Raw genomic sequence first — 18,500 nt, 5'->3', positions numbered from 1 at the left:
GCAATAATAATCCAGGAGAGGATGAAATTGAAGCAGCAAACAATTCAGAAAAGAAAGAAACTTCTTTAATAAATGAAAATAGTTCGGTTAGTGAAAATAAACTTGGCAATGATCAAGGAGAAACTGATAACGGAAATGAAGGAAACGAAACAGCAGAGAAGTAATCTTCGGTGTATGTAAAAAGAAATATCCTGAATTATAAATAACTGTAAAATATTTTCATTTCTTATTTCTATTCTTATTGTCTTATGGATGAAAATCAAATAACTTGTGGGATTGTAAATTTCTGTAAATTATTGTTAAATAAATTATTAAATGTTGAACATATNATTTATAATGTATTTTATCAATTACTAGTGCTGCTTCTAGTATTAATTTTATTACTTTTTCTTCTTTCTTTCTGTGCAATTTGAAATTTTCTGTTTATATTAATTAAATAAGATTGTACAATTATTTTTTTATATACAACACATATATGATTAATATGTTACAACAGGTTCAGTTGTAATTTCTATTCAGTAATTAGCGCACATAATTCTCTTCAATATAAATACATCTGTTATATTTTTTGTATCGGAAATATTCAATTTCTAATTTAATGCATAGAAAATATTAACCCTATTTTAGCCAATGAATAATATATGCATTTCTGCATAATGTTTATTACTTTTTCATCAAATGGTAATACATTTAGATCCATTTGTCTATTAAATATTTATACCAAATTCATCTGATAATATTTTGTATAGTCTTTATCACAAGATTTTTCTAGCTTTAAAAATATGAAATCTAAATAATATATTTGTTGTAAAATTGGAAAACTATGTAAAAAAATGACTGTAAATAAATTATTAACATTTTTAAATAATCGTAAATTATAATTAAAAGTAATATACAATTCAATAATAATAAAGAAAAATGTTCTGAATTACTCAGTAAAACNTTTCAGGATTATATTCTATTATTAATGGCCTAAAATAAAACATAATTTGAATAACAATAAATTTAAAATTTATTAAATTATACTAAGTAAATAATAGGCTGGTTTACATGACAGGATTGGTGCAATTTATTATTCAATAGATTTATTCTCGTGATTTTATTGATCTTGACACATGGAAAAAAGCATTCATCCAATTAAATGTAGTCAAAAAAAAAACTTTTTTCTCTTAGAAATTTACCAAAATTTTAAAAATTAAATGCGTTTTCGTATTACTGAATTATAAATGAAACTTTTCGAAGATCTCTAATAAATATATTTATCATGTTTTTCGTTTATTAGTAAAAGAAAAAATTTAACAAAAGAACCTTATTTTAATGTATTTAATAATTACAATTTCACTATATTTTTTAAAGCATGCTTAGTACTTTAATATAAGAACAATTCCCGCATTACAGCATTTAAGTATTACATTTTTTAACAAAAGTTCGTTATTATTTTTTTATATTCCAGGATAAAAGGAAGAAGAAACATCATTAATTCTATATAACGTTAACTGTTGTTAAACAATTTAAGTTTCAGCAAATAAAAAGCGCCGTTATTAATTTATGTCAAAAATAAAATTTTAAACTCGTTCGCTCGTCGATCCTAATTGGTCGACGTTTCATATATCCAAAGATCCATCCATCCATCTGCCACATTTCTATGTGCTGACATCACATATAATTGAATTTTGTATTGCATGCAGCTTTTTGGGCCATTTTTTGCATGTTTGACAGATTACTGACATGCTTCATCATTGGCATTTTATTGTTATTATTGCATGGAAGTGAGGCTGCTTAATTACTACATTTGTGTCAACTCAGAAGATGAGAGAAAAATATGAGACAAAATTCAACAGATTGAACTTTCAAGGATGAGGGAAACTGGTGCAATTTTTATGCATTATACACAAGAACTGTTTCCCTCTCTTGCATTCCAAGTGTGAATTCTGATTCCAGAAGTTCTCTTTCACCTATTTTTCCCTCTTTTGCATCTGCACAAATCAGACTTATGCATATACTGTACATTCTAACTTCACTTCTCCCAGAATTTTCTTGTTCTCTTGCAGCACAAATTTACAGAGTATGTTTCTCTTCTTTTTAACAATAGTAAATTATTTAAACATATTTTACTTTAGTATTATGATTATATTTGTATTCTCAGGAAAAGCCTATTAAAATTTATTTAAAGTTGATTTCTTTTTGAATTTTTTATTTTTTATATATTAAATATCTAAATTTATATCTGAAGAAATAANGATATTTCTTAATTAATAAAAGAAACTTGTATTTAAAGTTGTAAAGAAAAATGACGTCGTCAGAAAGTCTGTTTAAAGTAATAAAAAAACGTAAAAGAAACGTCGTTGGTTAAATAATATATATATTAAATAATAAATTGTAAAAGATCTACTAGACACAACACAAAAAAATTTATAACATTCTCCTCTGGTTTGGAATGAAAAACTTTTATCTGTAGCTAGTTTATAACATGGCATATAATAATAATACTTTGTCATATTGTTACAAAAAACCAATAGTGCAATAGCTTTTAAGATCTAAATTTATTATAAACTTGTACAATATGAAGGCCAAATAATAAATTTAAATTATATATATATAGTTTATAGTTTAACTATTTATATTATCTTACAATAAATAATTTATTTAGTAAACACGACAAGCTTTAAGGCTATTCTCTATTTCTTTAAAAAATACCAAAACATAAAGTATTAAAAATACTCATAAATTAAATAATAATAATAATAATAAAATTGTAGGTAAATTAAATATTTACTTAATTTTATATGTATTTAAAATAAATAAATAATTCAAGCTATTATGTTCTTTACATAATAATTTATTGAGCAATTTAATAGAAATAATTTTATATTTAAGGATATTGTTAGAATTTATGGATGAAATATTACCAGTGACCTTTCCTAAAGGCATTACGATAATTTCGTTTTGTTAAGTGAAAAATGACAATTGTGTCAATATTGTTTATAAGCTAGTCAATATTATATAATAAGATAATCGCATTTCCAAACAACACAGTTATTGTTTTTTTCGATTATTGCAATTTGTTTTATTTCTTTAATTAAATTATTATCGATCTATCAAACTTTTTTATAATACATATTATTTAGGCTGTAGATTAGTAGCTACATTAGTGATATTTTTATGCCTAGGAAACGAAGCCCAAAATTAACTACACAATTAATTTTTATTACTATTAAAACTTTCTGAAAAAAAGGGCTCGAGTTCGCCAGGTTGTCTAGGGCCCGTATGCGTGTAAAATCGGAACTATTTTGCATTACCTCTACAGAAAAGGTATATGGTAATGCTAGGCCATCTTTTATTGGTATAAAATAATTAATATTTGGAAATTGATTCTCATTTTTATCAAATACAAGACAATTATAATGTTAATTTAAACTGTTTTTTTTTTTTATATAGGACCATGCCGATCGCGAATGGAAATTTGCACGTTCCAAATTGTGGATGGGTTATTTTGATGAAGGATCCACGCTTCCTCCTCCTCTAAATCTTATCATTAGCCCTAAATCTATATATTATTTACTTCGAGGTGTTCAAAAGTTCGGGGCTAGACTCTTCGATCATTTTTGTCAGTCTTCTCCCTACGATAGTCATTCTGTCAAGGTATGTTTCAATCTATTCTTATTATCCTACAACATCCGACATAAATCAATTTTCCCTTTCAGCCTGAAAACAAATATGTCAACTACGTAGGAAATATATCTGATGTCAAAGTAAGTTCTAATAATAAGAGAAAGAACTAAATGCATTTTATGTAATTATTTCTATCCTCTTTCCTATTACATCGATTTTGACATTAACTTGACATCCTATTGATTATCATTTATTATATCTTACCGAACGCTATACAGTAATTTATAACTTTTATATGTAAAAAAAAATATATATTTATTTAGATTTTTCAGCTCCGTATTGGTCAATCATTTATACACTTTTTAATATCGATGTATATTTTTAATGTAATTACATATATTAAAATCGCTTGTTAAAACATACACAGTACATAAACAATTGTAATAATTATACTTATCTTTTCTACATTATTAAATTGTAATTATCAAGAATTAAATTTTATCAAAGAAGCAATTTGAATAATAATTTTGAAAACATTAAAATAATATTAAAAAATATATATATTTTAATTACAACGTGAAGTGTCGCCATCTGTTGAACGGACACGCAAACTTTTTTATTTATTTATATATGTTATAATTTATTCAATATATTAATTTTCCGTTTTGCATTTTTACATATAGAATAAGCAAAATGAAAAACACGATACGAGAAAAAAGAGCTCAATTGGTAGTAATTATCAGGTGAGATTAAAATTACTTATTAAAAATTCGAAAAGTGATTAAATTTATTCATTCTCAACACTAAAAATTAACTTGATTTATTATTATTATTTTTCTTTATTATGCAGATTATTTTTCTAATATATCCATTGCAATTAATTATTATTTTTAGCATGTTTTATACTTATTTGTTAAACCGGTTTAACCGCGTAATGACGTCAAAGAAGGAAAAAAATAGATAAGAAATACAAGTTTTCGAGTAACGAGCGTGCCGCATTTTTAGTTCGATAGTATCGATTTAATAATAAACACAACTTGTTACCTGTTCCGCATATTTTATAAATTCGGAACTGCCGTCGGATCGTATTATATAATTTAATAAAATATTTCAAGTATATTGTTGATTTTAAGCCAAGTACATTATATTTTAGATGACGCAGTCGACCCTTAATACATTTACGCAATATCCCTCACCTGTCCTTATATAAATCATTTGACATGCCAACAGAATATTGTATTCTGTACCTATACCGTACGTGTTTCCGTTAGTTACATACAGTACTTTTTTTTTTTTTAAAGCTGAGTTTAGCCTCTATACTTTATTTAGTCCGTGAATTTGTATGTCCGCTGTACAAATAATGTTACATTGATAAGATTATATATATATATATAGAAGTATTTAAGGGATGAAAATAATTGATAGTTTTCTTGAGATGTTCTTACATTCATTTCAATTGGAGAAGTGAGATTTGAAGTGTTCGAAATGGCTTAAGCGAGTGGTTAAAATTAAATATAAACAATTTCTTATTAATTAAATTTGATAGAAATGTATAAATTGTATAAAAATACTGTTAAACAATTTATTTTGAACAGGTTATAAACACTAGAAAGTTCAAAAATTAACGACCACAAAATAAATATTTGCTCTTGAAAGTATATAGTTTTTCAAAACAGATTTCTTGTTTGTATAAGATGAAATTGGATCTATTTTTATTTATTTTTTTCCGAGTTAAACTTCTTTATAATTTACAAATATTTTTGTCATGGTCAATTGAATGAAAACATGATGTAACGCATGAGAATGCACTTATTTTATTACATGTACCTATCTTACTTATTTCCCACGTCTTATCTAACAGACTTGTTTGTTTTCAGTCTCATGTAACGTTATATAATGCTATAACGACGTCCCCCGAGTTAGTCTTCTCCACTATAACGATTTCGTTATGTAACTTCGACATAAAATATATTCTTAAAATGCATCATTAAGATTTTTATATAATATATATAAATTGCAAAGAGATTTTTATATAATTAGAATTAAACGTTTGAGTTTTAAGGAGTTTTAGATCATCGCGCCATTATTCTCTTGATAATTGAGTTTATTTTAGTTTTATGCTTTTTATCTTATCGATTTTATGTGATAACTCGCTAGATTTCATAGAAACTGAATGCACTTTATCTGGAAGGAAAGAATACATCTGTATTAATAGTTATCGCGTCGTGGAAAATACGAATTTTCGTTATATATTCTGTTACTAGAAAATAGGTTTGAAGGTCACTTTTACGAAGTTACTACAGAATTTTGATAAGGTACATTCGGCCACTTGCCAGAACATTGTTTGGATTGTCTAATTCACTTCAAAAACATTATATAAGATATATATAATTAAAATTGTTTTTGTTTCAGTTGCATTTCTTACAAAGTATTCGAAACGATATTTACTCTAACAGCCTCTAATAGAAAGTATTATACTTGTTTAATAGCCTAAGAATCTGGTGATGTAATGTTCGAAAGACTCGTAATGACATTAAGTACCATTAACGTTAGTAGCGAAACAATTGCAGTTACAAGAATGTGGTTGTCAAGCCATTTATTTAATAATTTGACGTTAAAAAAAGGACGTAACGACCATGATGATAATGGACCGCCGTTAATTAATACTTTTCCAGTTGTTTTATTCACGTTTATTCATAAAGTCTAATTCAAATGTCATAAAATGTAATTAACAATGCGCAAAAATTGCTTTATAGCAAGTTATTTATTTATTTATTTTTTAATGTTAAAAATATCAGCCGGTGTTATTACTCTTGCATGCTTCTCCACCTTGATGTTGCTGAACCTGTCTGTTACTATGGTTACCTTATCCGAAACGACAATCTTGTTATTTGGAAAATTTACACTGGCCACCATCTTTGCGTTATTGATTCTGTTTTCTAATATCTATTTATAGAGCATTTACACCGTATATATCCATTAAAGGGGATTTGTTTCGATAAAGTGGATGATGGTTATCTTCCTACTAATTTAAAACACCGCAACTGCTTAATTAAATTAAGTTTTAAAACACATTTTTGCCTGGTAGAGGTCGAAAAAGTCGTCTTATTTTTAACTACATTAAATGAATTTTATGATAATGATAAACAATATATGGTTTCCTTCCGATCAATCCTATTATTATTGTCTAGTTATGAAGCGCTTTATAATAATAACGGTGGTGTTTCTTTTCGGATAAGTGAAAATAAAAAAGTCATATTTTGTCTTTGTAATATCACTTTACGGCAATAACTCGAAAAATGTTGAAGCGAAATGTCACAGAACGACTTTTTCTTCAGTATATGCTTTTCAGCAACAACGTTGACCTTTGCTATTATGGATTAGAGACTGTGTTGATTCATTGCTGTAATAATAATGAAAATTCAAATTAAAATCAAATTATTTAGAAAAGATAGATATAATTATTAGTATTATAATAGACTTTGAGGCTATAAAAAAGTACTCTTTTTTTAGTTTATTTCAGTCAATATTTTTATAGTAAATAATAGGATATATTTAGGTATTTTTTTTAAGGCAAACTACATTCTAACAGTAAATACAATTAATTATTTTTAAAATTTAATCTTCCCAGTTTAATATAATTAAAAACTTTTTATTTTTAGATTGGATCAAACTATTTTCTAAATCCGTCCGATTTCAACTTTTGCCCAAAAAAACTGATCGATTATGATTATCTGGAAAGAAGAGAGACGTTCGAGGGATTAGAGAAAGACATTTTCTTCCACAAATAGCTCTGTACATGAACTTCAGTGAAAAATCAAACATGAAAGGTAAGATTAAATAAACTCGAAGCTGTTATCCGATTTTAACTTATCGAAGATTGATTTAATGTTTATTTTAACAGTTCATTTTATAGATGCATGATTATATTACATGGAATTTAACTGTTATTTTATTTATTTTCTACTTTGCCTATTTTTCAGAAAGCTTTTCTAACTATCTTTTAGAAAGCGAACTTTTCTAGTTTAACCTATTAACTGTTTATGTAGCTTTATTTTTGTTAAATATATCTGTAAGTTATGTTAATGGGTTTGAATATATTTTATTTATTACAATAGACTTATGCCAACGTTTTTAGAAAGTAAATTTATGGCTCGATGTATTTTATTATTATTTGTAATAATTTATGTTAATATACATGTATAAGTAAATTATATTATGTATACTTTTGTATTCTGTAATAGTTTTGTTGACTTTCAGAATATAAAAGTATAACACGCCTAAAAGTTTACGAGTATCAAAAACTTGATAATTGAGGCATAGGTCTGTTCAGCTCTAACACCTTCAAATTAATTTAAAATACTATATTAAAATAAACAGGTCATCAGTACAGAATACCAATTCCTCTGGAACCCTTGAAAGATGGGCACAACATCGATCCTAAAGAGAAATTATTCTTGGAAGCAGCAGAAAGAGGTGACAAACCGACTATGATCAGATGTCTTCAGCCTCCCAATCCCGTTAATGTCAACTGTACCGATATTATTGGCAGAAGTGCCATACAAATAGCAGTTGATAACGAAAATGTAGAAATAGTAGAAATTCTATTGAAGGAGAACGTTAAAATCGGAGATGCTCTTCTCTACGCTATCAGAGAAGGCGTTTACAAAATAGTAGAAATGTTGATCAATCATCATAGCATCACCTGCGACATGCTATCTAATGATTGGTCAAAATCGAAAACACCGGGTGAAGAAAGTTCGGATTATTCACCAGACATATCACCTGTCATCCTAGCAGCTCATTGTAACCAGTTCGAGATCCTACAATTGTTGTTATCGCGTGGCGCCGTTATAGAAAAACCTCATCAACTCTCCTGCGTTTGTCAAAAATGTCACGAGGGAATGCATACCGACAGTTTGCGCCATTCACTCTTTAGGATCCATACCTATCGTGCCCTAGCAAGCCCTGCCTGGATGTCTTTGACTAGCGAAGATCCTATTCTTACAGCGTTTAAGGTAAGTAAAAAGTCAGGAAAATTGTCCGAAAATTAAAAATGTTATTACACGTTTCATTCACTAATAAATGCTATTGGAATAACAATGAGAAAAAATACAATAGCATTAACACATACTTAAATTTAAGCTGCTTATTGTTAGCGTATTGATCCAGTTGGCACAAAAGATTATTTTTAAGTTAAAGGTAGAAACGTCACTGATTTCTTTTATCTACACCTATTTTTAAACTGTCTTAAAGGTGGCATTTATTATAAGGAAGGAAGTGACTTCGATAAAAGTGAATTATTTGTGTTTTATATTTCGTTTAGAAAGTGAAACTTTTCAGTTTTTTTTTCTTTAACAGCAAAGAAAACTTTCTTTACAGCAACATAATTATTTTATTTAATACTTTGTTAAATAAAATAACTAAATAATAACTGATAACATGGCAACTTTTTATGGAGTATACATTATAAGTTAAAACATGCCAGAATAAAATATACCTTAAACTTATGGCAATTTGTAATTTTAACCATAAATTTAACATATTAATAACACAGTTTTTTTTAATAATTCGAATTTCTAAAAAGAGTTATATTAGAAGTATTAATTATCGAAATTTCTTAATGTTTTTCTATTTGTATAATAATAATAAATTACAGTATTTAAAAAAAACCATCGAAGAACCGCGAAGTCTAAATAATACATTGGAATATGTTTTCGTAAACAACTTCACAAATTACACAATCTTCAATCAACTGAAAAAATAATGAAGGAATTTATTATATCCAGCTAAGTTGTATACACTGATAATGTGTTGACTAGTGTTATCACATTATTAACACGTAATTAATTCTCATGCCTGAGTTTTCTCTTTGTGGAATCCTAAACAGTAAAAAAGACTTCATTGCTGTTTTTATTTTCTAAGTGATTAAAATTCTTGTAAGTTAGATAAGTGATATCGCCGCTATGGGCTTAGAATCAATGGAAGTTGATATTCAATTTATTCCTTCACCTTCTACATTCGATAACATTGTTAGCATCGATAATACTGTATTGAAGATGTGTCAAAGATTTTTATATATGACCTTTTCCTAAAGGTTATACCTATTTATACAAGAAAGCATATTTAGAATTTTATTTAGTTCAAGAAACTTTTTTTTATCTGTAAAAAGTTGTTATAACAAAACGTCGAATTCTATGAAGAAACGGATAATTTATTCTTTTCAAAGGAAATGTTTCTATTGAATTGCTATATCTAAAAAAATATGAAAAAAATGTTTTCGATATTGAATATTTTTACATATTTTGTGTAAAGTCAAACGTGTTCTATAATAAGGTTTGAGTTCATATTTTATGAGGATGTGCCTCAAGTTTCTATTGGAGAAAGATAACAATAGCAATATACTGTATGTTTATTGCCGTCTATAAAAGTAAATGCCACATTAAGCGATTCTTTACCATTAAATCGATGGCATATACACGTGTTAATTCTCTAATTATCTGTGATTATAAATTAGTTACAGCGTATATTTCATAGTAATCCAAATTTGGCAATAAGTCAAATTATATTATGTATACTTTTGTATTCTGTAATAGTTTTGTTGACTTTCAGAATATAAAAGTATAACACGCCTAAAAGTTTACGAGTATCAAAAACTTGATANTCTTAACATTTGAAAAATTAAATTACAGTGACGTAAGTGTTGAGGTTTGGAAAACAAAAATGGCGGCGTGTATTATTTTTACATAAATGTCACGTATGCATTATTATTATTATTATTATTTAAATTAAACAAATCTAATATACTATTTAAATATGCTGATTTAAATGTGGTTGATTTAAGAAATGAATAAATTTCAAATTTAACAGAAGTAAAAATTCTTACAAGATGGCGCCACCCACGATAATTATAAAATTGAATTTTTCGTAAATTGAATGAATAAAATTGTTTATATAGACGTTTGTTTTATTTTTTTATATAAAATCGCTGTTAATTTGCTTTCGTGACAAATGTTAACGAACAAAAAATATGAAATGACGGTAAATATTTAATAATCGCGTATTAAATTTATTTACCAATTAATTAAAATAAAAAAAAGTAAGCGAAGTTTCAGATCTCGGTTGTGTGGCGCCATCTGTTGATTATATATTAAAATATTTGCTTTGATCTTTGGAAAAACTTATTGAAATATATATATGTTTTTTTAATTAAATTTCATTTAGCTTTCTTGGGAATTGGAGCATTTAGCACACAAAGAGAACGAATTCAAGGATATTTATTTGGAATTAAGTAATCAGTGCAAAAAGTATTCTTGCGATCTTCTCGATTTGTGTAGAAGTACTGAAGAAGTGATTACTTTATTGAATAAAAGTTCGGATTCCGATTCGGAAAGTGATGACGAAGGAAATGAAAAGTTGACTTTGTCTCGCTTGAAGTTGGCGCTCAAATACGAACAAAAACAAGTACGGAATTGTTTTTTTATCTTCCATTTTTTACGCATTAAATCGCGTGACAGCCGCGATTTATTTATTTCGAAATGGTAAGAAAAATACCATTTAGGCGCTAACAATTGCGGCAAAGCCTGTTGAATAAATTAAATACAACATACACAAATGTAGAATAATGTGTAAAGTATACTTAAACCACGAGATTATGTATTATAATTGCATGTAAACCGCAAATAAATCCCGGTGAGTATAAATCATGGAAAAAATACCAACTAAACACGCATCAGGACGGCGATAGCTAATAAAATATCAATGATGGAGTTGTTGGTGATGAATTATTTATTTATTTGTTTTTCAGTTTGTAGCTCATCCAAATTGCCAACAGCTATTGACTTCCATTTGGTATAAAGGACTTCCAGTATGGAGAAGACGAAATGGTGCCATGAAGATGTTTCTCTGCTTCGTCCTCATCGCTTGTGTTCCTTTGATAGCTTTTTATTATCTGTTTTTCCCGCGCTCAAGACTAGGTAGATTGGTTCGGTCGCCATTTATGAAGTTTATATATCACAGGTGAATATTTAGAAGAGTGAAATTAATTAAACTAATAGATTTGCACACTAATTTCGGTGGAAAGTGTTAATCGAATATTTTCGAAAATTGTGATTACATTAAATTAGTAATTAACGTGTTAAACTGTTCGAGATGTTGGTTTAATTAATATCTGCTGGGGTATTAAATAGAGTTGGAATTGGCCATGCGTGAGTTTTCAATGTTAATTAAGTCTTACTTTACGATACGTATCGATGCTAAATGATATTTATTGTTTTAATAATGAAAATTTTATACGTTTTTAAGATTTGTGTACGGTTGACAAATATATAATAAGCTTTCACATACATGTTTTTAGTGCCTCCTTTGGATTTTTTTTATTATTGCTGGTGCTGGCATCGACTAGAACTGAAGGTAGTGAAAGAACGAGACAAAATATTCGCGGTCCATTCCCGTCCTTAGTCGAATGGCTCATCTTCTTTTGGGTTACAGGTAAGCCATAGTTTTCTGACAGTTTGTTTTGTTTATTCAAAACAGAATAAACACTAACAATTGTAAAAAGGTAATACAATGTAGGTTATATATTTTATACAGGCATGGTTTGGGCAGAATGTAAACAACTTTGGGAAGAAGGTTTGAAGGCTTACGTTCGACAGTGGTGGAACTGGTTAGATTTTATAATGCTCTCCTTATACTTAGCCACGTTTTCTTTGAAAGCCGTAGCATTTTTCCAGATTCATAGCGAAAAATATGGTCCTCGCGTTTTAGAGAGACCCAGGTGGCCAAATAACGATCCTACATTGATAGCGGAAGGCGTTTTTGCCGTTGCCAATGTCTTCAGTTTTGCGCGTATTATTTATTTATTTCAAACAAATCCTCACCTTGGTCCTCTACAAATATCACTCGGTTGCATGATCATCGACATTGCAAAATTTCTCTTCATATTCTTTCTCATTCTCACTTCATTTGCGTGTGGATTAAATCAGTTGTATTGGTATTACGATGCCAGTATGGAAATTTGCCAAACAAAACTTATCAACGGTGAAAACGTCACCTATAATTGCCAAAATAGCTCCGATGCCTTTATGACGTAAGTAAAGACATTATTGTTAGATTTGTTTTTAAATTAAGCCATTCAAATTTAAAAATTCAATCGTATCTTTCAGCATCGATTCCAGTTATACAGCTCTTTTGTGGTCTCTATTTGGAGTTATTCCTATCAAAGAATTGAGTTATCGTCGTGATCAAGCATTCATCAAGTGGGTGGGCCATGCTCTTCTCGGTGCTTATATGATAATGGCAATGACCGTGATGATAAACATGCTTATTGCCATGATGAGTAGATCTTTTCAAGATATAGAGGTATTTATGGTATTAAAAAATTCAGTTTATTGTCTTATATGTATAGAATAGCAAATACAAATATATAATTATTATTAAATATTAATAAATTTTTACTAGAAATAAAATTTTAATGGCAATTTTAAAAATATACAATATGGTAACATAAATCGATAACAGATGGCGCCACTTAGTTATATTGAATATTAGAACATTCATACATTGTTTATAATGTGTTAAATTTTCCTCACGAATTCTTTTATGTAAGATAATTAATTATTCTACTCAACCGAATAAAGAATATTTATTGTTTACTTTTAAAAAAGCTTCATCTACTATTTCTATAATGATTTGTATTACATAACATGTATTAACAATAGATATTTCTTAATTAATAAAAGAAACTTGTATTTAAAGTTGTAAAGAAAAATGACGTCGTCAGAAAGTCTGTTTAAAGTAATAAAAAAACGTAAAAGAAACGTCGTTGGTTAAATAATATATATATTAAATAATAAATTGTAAAAGATCTACTAGACACAACACAAAAAAATTTATAACATTCTCCTCTGGTTTGGAATGAAAATATATGTTTTTTTAATTAAATTTCATTTAGCTTTCTTGGGAATTGGAGCATTTAGCACACAAAGAGAACGAATTCAAGGATATTTATTTGGAATTAAGTAATCAGTGCAAAAAGTATTCTTGCGATCTTCTCGATTTGTGTAGAAGTACTGAAGAAGTGATTACTTTATTGAATAAAAGTTCGGATTCCGATTCGGAAAGTGATGACGAAGGAAATGAAAAGTTGACTTTGTCTCGCTTGAAGTTGGCGCTCAAATACGAACAAAAACAAGTACGGAATTGTTTTTTTATCTTCCATTTTTTACGCATTAAATCGCGTGACAGCCGCGATTTATTTATTTCGAAATGGTAAGAAAAATACCATTTAGGCGCTAACAATTGCGGCAAAGCCTGTTGAATAAATTAAATACATCATACACAAATGTAGAATAATGTGTAAAGTATACTTAAACCACGAGATTATGTATTATAATTGCATGTAAACCGCAAATAAATCCCGGTGAGTATAAATCATGGANTTATTTAGTAAACACGACAAGCTTTAAGGCTATTCTCTATTTCTTTAAAAAATACCAAAACATAAAGTATTAAAAATACTCATAAATTAAATAATAATAATAATAATAAAATTGTAGGTAAATTAAATATTTACTTAATTTTATATGTATTTAAAATAAATAAATAATTCAAGCTATTATGCTCTTTACATAATAATTTATTGAGCAATTTAATAGAAATAATTTTATATTTAAGGATATTGTTAGAATTTATGGATGAAATATTACCAGTGACCTTTCCTAAAGGCATTACGATAATTTCGTTTTGTTAAGTGAAAAATGACAATTGTGTCAATATTGTTTATAAGCTAGTCAATATTATATAATAAGATAATCGCATTTCCAAACAACACAGTTATTGTTTTTTTTCGATTATTGCAATTTATCAAACTTTTTTATAATACATATTATTTAGGCTGTAGATTAGTAGCTACATTAGTGATATTTTTATGCCTAGGAAACGAAGCCCAAAATTAACTACACAATTAATTTTTATTACTATTAAAACTTTCTGAAAAAAAGGGCTCGAGTTCGCCAGGTTGTCTAGGGCCCGTATGCGTGTAAAATCGGAACTATTTTGCATTACCTCTACAGAAAAGGTATATGGTAATGCTAGGCCATCTTTTATTGGTATAAAATAATTAATATTTGGAAATTGATTCTCATTTTTATCAAATATAAGACAATTATAATGTTAATTTAAACTGTTTTTTTTTTTTATATAGGACCATGCCGATCGCGAATGGAAATTTGCACGTTCCAAATTGTGGATGGGTTATTTTGATGAAGGATCCACGCTTCCTCCTCCTCTAAATCTTATCATTAGCCCTAAATCTATATATTATTTACTTCGAGGTGTTCAAAAGTTCGGGGCTAGACTCTTCGATCATTTTTGTCAGTCTTCTCCCTACGATAGTCATTCTGTCAAGGTATGTTTCAATCTATTCTTATTATCCTACAACATCCGACATAAATCAATTTTCCCTTTCAGCCTGAAAACAAATATGTCAACTACGTAGGAAATATATCTGATGTCAAAGTAAGTTCTAATAATAAGAGAAAGAACTAAATGCATTTTATGTAATTATTTCTATCCTCTTTCCTATTACATCGATTTTGACATTAACTTGACATCCTATTGATTATCATTTATTATATCTTACCGAACGCTATACAGTAATTTATAACTTTTATATGTAAAAAAAAATATATATTTATTTAGATTTTTCAGCTCCGTATTGGTCAATCATTTATACACTTTTTAATATCGATGTATATTTTTAATGTAATTACATATATTAAAATCGCTTGTTAAAACATACACAGTACATAAACAATTGTAATAATTATACTTATCTTTTCTACATTATTAAATTGTAATTATCAAGAATTAAATTTTATCAAAGAAGCAATTTGAATAATAATTTTGAAAACATTAAAATAATATTAAAAAATATATATATTTTAATTACAACGTGAAGTGTCGCCATCTGTTGAACGGACACGCAAACTTTTTTATTTATTTATATATGTTATAATTTATTCAATATATTAATTTTCCGTTTTGCATTTTTACATATAGAATAAGCAAAATGAAAAACACGATACGAGAAAAAAGAGCTCAATTGGTAGTAATTATCAGGTGAGATTAAAATTACTTATTAAAAATTCGAAAAGTGATTAAATTTATTCATTCTCAACACTAAAAATTAACTTGATTTATTATTATTATTTTTCTTTATTATGCAGATTATTTTTCTAATATATCCATTGCAATTAATTATTATTTTTAGCATGTTTTATACTTATTTGTTAAACCGGTTTAACCGCGTAATGACGTCAAAGAAGGAAAAAAATAGATAAGAAATACAAGTTTTCGAGTAACGAGCGTGCCGCATTTTTAGTTCGATAGTATCGATTTAATAATAAACACAACTTGTTACCTGTTCCGCATATTTTATAAATTCGGAACTGCCGTCGGATCGTATTATATAATTTAATAAAATATTTCAAGTATATTGTTGATTTTAAGCCAAGTACATTATATTTTAGATGACGCAGTCGACCCTTAATACATTTACGCAATATCCCTCACCTGTCCTTATATAAATCATTTGACATGCCAACAGAATATTGTATTCTGTACCTATACCGTACGTGTTTCCGTTAGTTACATACAGTACTTTTTTTTTTTTTAAAGCTGAGTTTAGCCTCTATACTTTATTTAGTCCGTGAATTTGTATGTCCGCTGTACAAATAATGTTACATTGATAAGATTATATATATATATATAGAAGTATTTAAGGGATGAAAATAATTGATAGTTTTCTTGAGATGTTCTTACATTCATTTCAATTGGAGAAGTGAGATTTGAAGTGTTCGAAATGGCTTAAGCGAGTGGTTAAAATTAAATATAAACAATTTCTTATTAATTAAATTTGATAGAAATGTATAAATTGTATAAAAATACTGTTAAACAATTTATTTTGAACAGGTTATAAACACTAGAAAGTTCAAAAATTAACGACCACAAAATAAATATTTGCTCTTGAAAGTATATAGTTTTTCAAAACAGATTTCTTGTTTGTATAAGATGAAATTGGATCTATTTTTATTTATTTTTTTCCGAGTTAAACTTCTTTATAATTTACAAATATTTTTGTCATGGTCAATTGAATGAAAACATGATGTAACGCATGAGAATGCACTTATTTTATTACATGTACCTATCTTACTTATTTCCCACGTCTTATCTAACAGACTTGTTTGTTTTCAGTCTCATGTAACGTTATATAATGCTATAACGACGTCCCCCGAGTTAGTCTTCTCCACTATAACGATTTCGTTATGTAACTTCGACATAAAATATATTCTTAAAATGCATCATTAAGATTTTTATATAATATATATAAATTGCAAAGAGATTTTTATATAATTAGAATTAAACGTTTGAGTTTTAAGGAGTTTTAGATCATCGCGCCATTATTCTCTTGATAATTGAGTTTATTTTAGTTTTATGCTTTTTATCTTATCGATTTTATGTGATAACTCGCTAGATTTCATAGAAACTGAATGCACTTTATCTGGAAGGAAAGAATACATCTGTATTAATAGTTATCGCGTCGTGGAAAATACGAATTTTCGTTATATATTCTGTTACTAGAAAATAGGTTTGAAGGTCACTTTTACGAAGTTACTACAGAATTTTGATAAGGTACATTCGGCCACTTGCCAGAACATTGTTTGGATTGTCTAATTCACTTCAAAAACATTATATAAGATATATATAATTAAAATTGTTTTTGTTTCAGTTGCATTTCTTACAAAGTATTCGAAACGATATTTACTCTAACAGCCTCTAATAGAAAGTATTATACTTGTTTAATAGCCTAAGAATCTGGTGATGTAATGTTCGAAAGACTCGTAATGACATTAAGTACCATTAACGTTAGTAGCGAAACAATTGCAGTTACAAGAATGTGGTTGTCAAGCCATTTATTTAATAATTTGACGTTAAAAAAAGGACGTAACGACTATGATGATAATGGACCGCCGTTAATTAATACTTTTCCAGTTGTTTTATTCACGTTTATTCATAAAGTCTAATTCAAATGTCATAAAATGTAATTAACAATGCGCAAAAATTGCTTTATAGCAAGTTATTTATTTATTTATTTTTTAAAATTAGATATTTTATCCCTTACTTTTAGCTTATATAATTAGTTTATCTAACAGATAAAGATTGATTTGATAAACTTTATCCAAATATAGATATGAATATTGGTTTTCGATTATTTTATAAGTGTACAGAATGTACTGTACATAATAACAGTAATGCATTCTGAATTTTTATTTTTATTATTTTCTGCTTGTCGACTGTTCGTTTAGACTGTCTTTCTTATCGACTGATATGAGCAATAATTCTCCATTCTGTATGACAGATGTTAGTTTTTTAGATCATCATCTGTCAAAACCAAATGCTACAATATCCGTCAGGAGGGAACGTTTTACTTTTCTGTTGAGATTATTGCATAAACGTTTATGACAATGATATTAAATATCTCGTAGATAATCGTCATCTGAATTTTTCATTACTTTACAACGGAATTTTACAGTCGGTTTATAAAACCAAGTTTTGATAAGAGACGTAAATATGACTCGACCCTTGAATTAGGATTAGAACTTTGAACATTAGATTCAAGCGTATCTCTTCAGAAATTTATCTCTTAGATATTTTATAGACTTTTTTAAAAATAAATTATATAATATTCGTGCACAGTTTTCCTTTTAAAACACTTAATTAAATTATAATTAATGTAATTTAGATGCATATTTCTTAAATAACCATTCATCAGTAATCTGATAACGTTTAATAGCACGTACAGAAGCAATACTATTTTAAAATAAAAC

The 18,500-nt window shown here is 27.5% G+C and overlaps 1 protein-coding gene across 1 annotated transcript in view; it reads left to right on the top strand.

Moving 5' to 3' along the window:
• The window catches only part of LOC111626203 (transient-receptor-potential-like protein), a 29,689-nt gene that overhangs the window by 8,528 nt on the left and 2,661 nt on the right, over window positions 1-18,500 (top strand). The window contains exons 2-11 of the mRNA XM_023369512.1: window positions 7,275-7,442; window positions 7,993-8,630; window positions 10,837-11,076; window positions 11,420-11,631; window positions 11,969-12,102; window positions 12,205-12,700; window positions 12,777-12,972; window positions 14,816-15,019; window positions 15,082-15,129; window positions 15,673-15,732. Coding sequence (XP_023225280.1) covers window positions 7,412-7,442; window positions 7,993-8,630; window positions 10,837-11,076; window positions 11,420-11,631; window positions 11,969-12,102; window positions 12,205-12,700; window positions 12,777-12,972; window positions 14,816-15,019; window positions 15,082-15,129; window positions 15,673-15,732 — 2,259 coding nt within the window. The 5' untranslated portion in view covers window positions 7,275-7,411. The remainder of the gene's footprint in view (window positions 1-7,274; window positions 7,443-7,992; window positions 8,631-10,836; window positions 11,077-11,419; window positions 11,632-11,968; window positions 12,103-12,204; window positions 12,701-12,776; window positions 12,973-14,815; window positions 15,020-15,081; window positions 15,130-15,672; window positions 15,733-18,500) is intronic.

The sequence above is a fragment of the Centruroides sculpturatus genome, unplaced genomic scaffold (genome assembly GCF_000671375.1).
Source record: "Centruroides sculpturatus isolate CEXI.00-Female unplaced genomic scaffold, Cexi_2.0 scaffold285, whole genome shotgun sequence".
NCBI classification, from domain to species: Eukaryota; Metazoa; Arthropoda; class Arachnida; order Scorpiones; family Buthidae; genus Centruroides; species Centruroides sculpturatus.
This window is presented reverse-complemented; position numbering and strand designations above follow the sequence as displayed.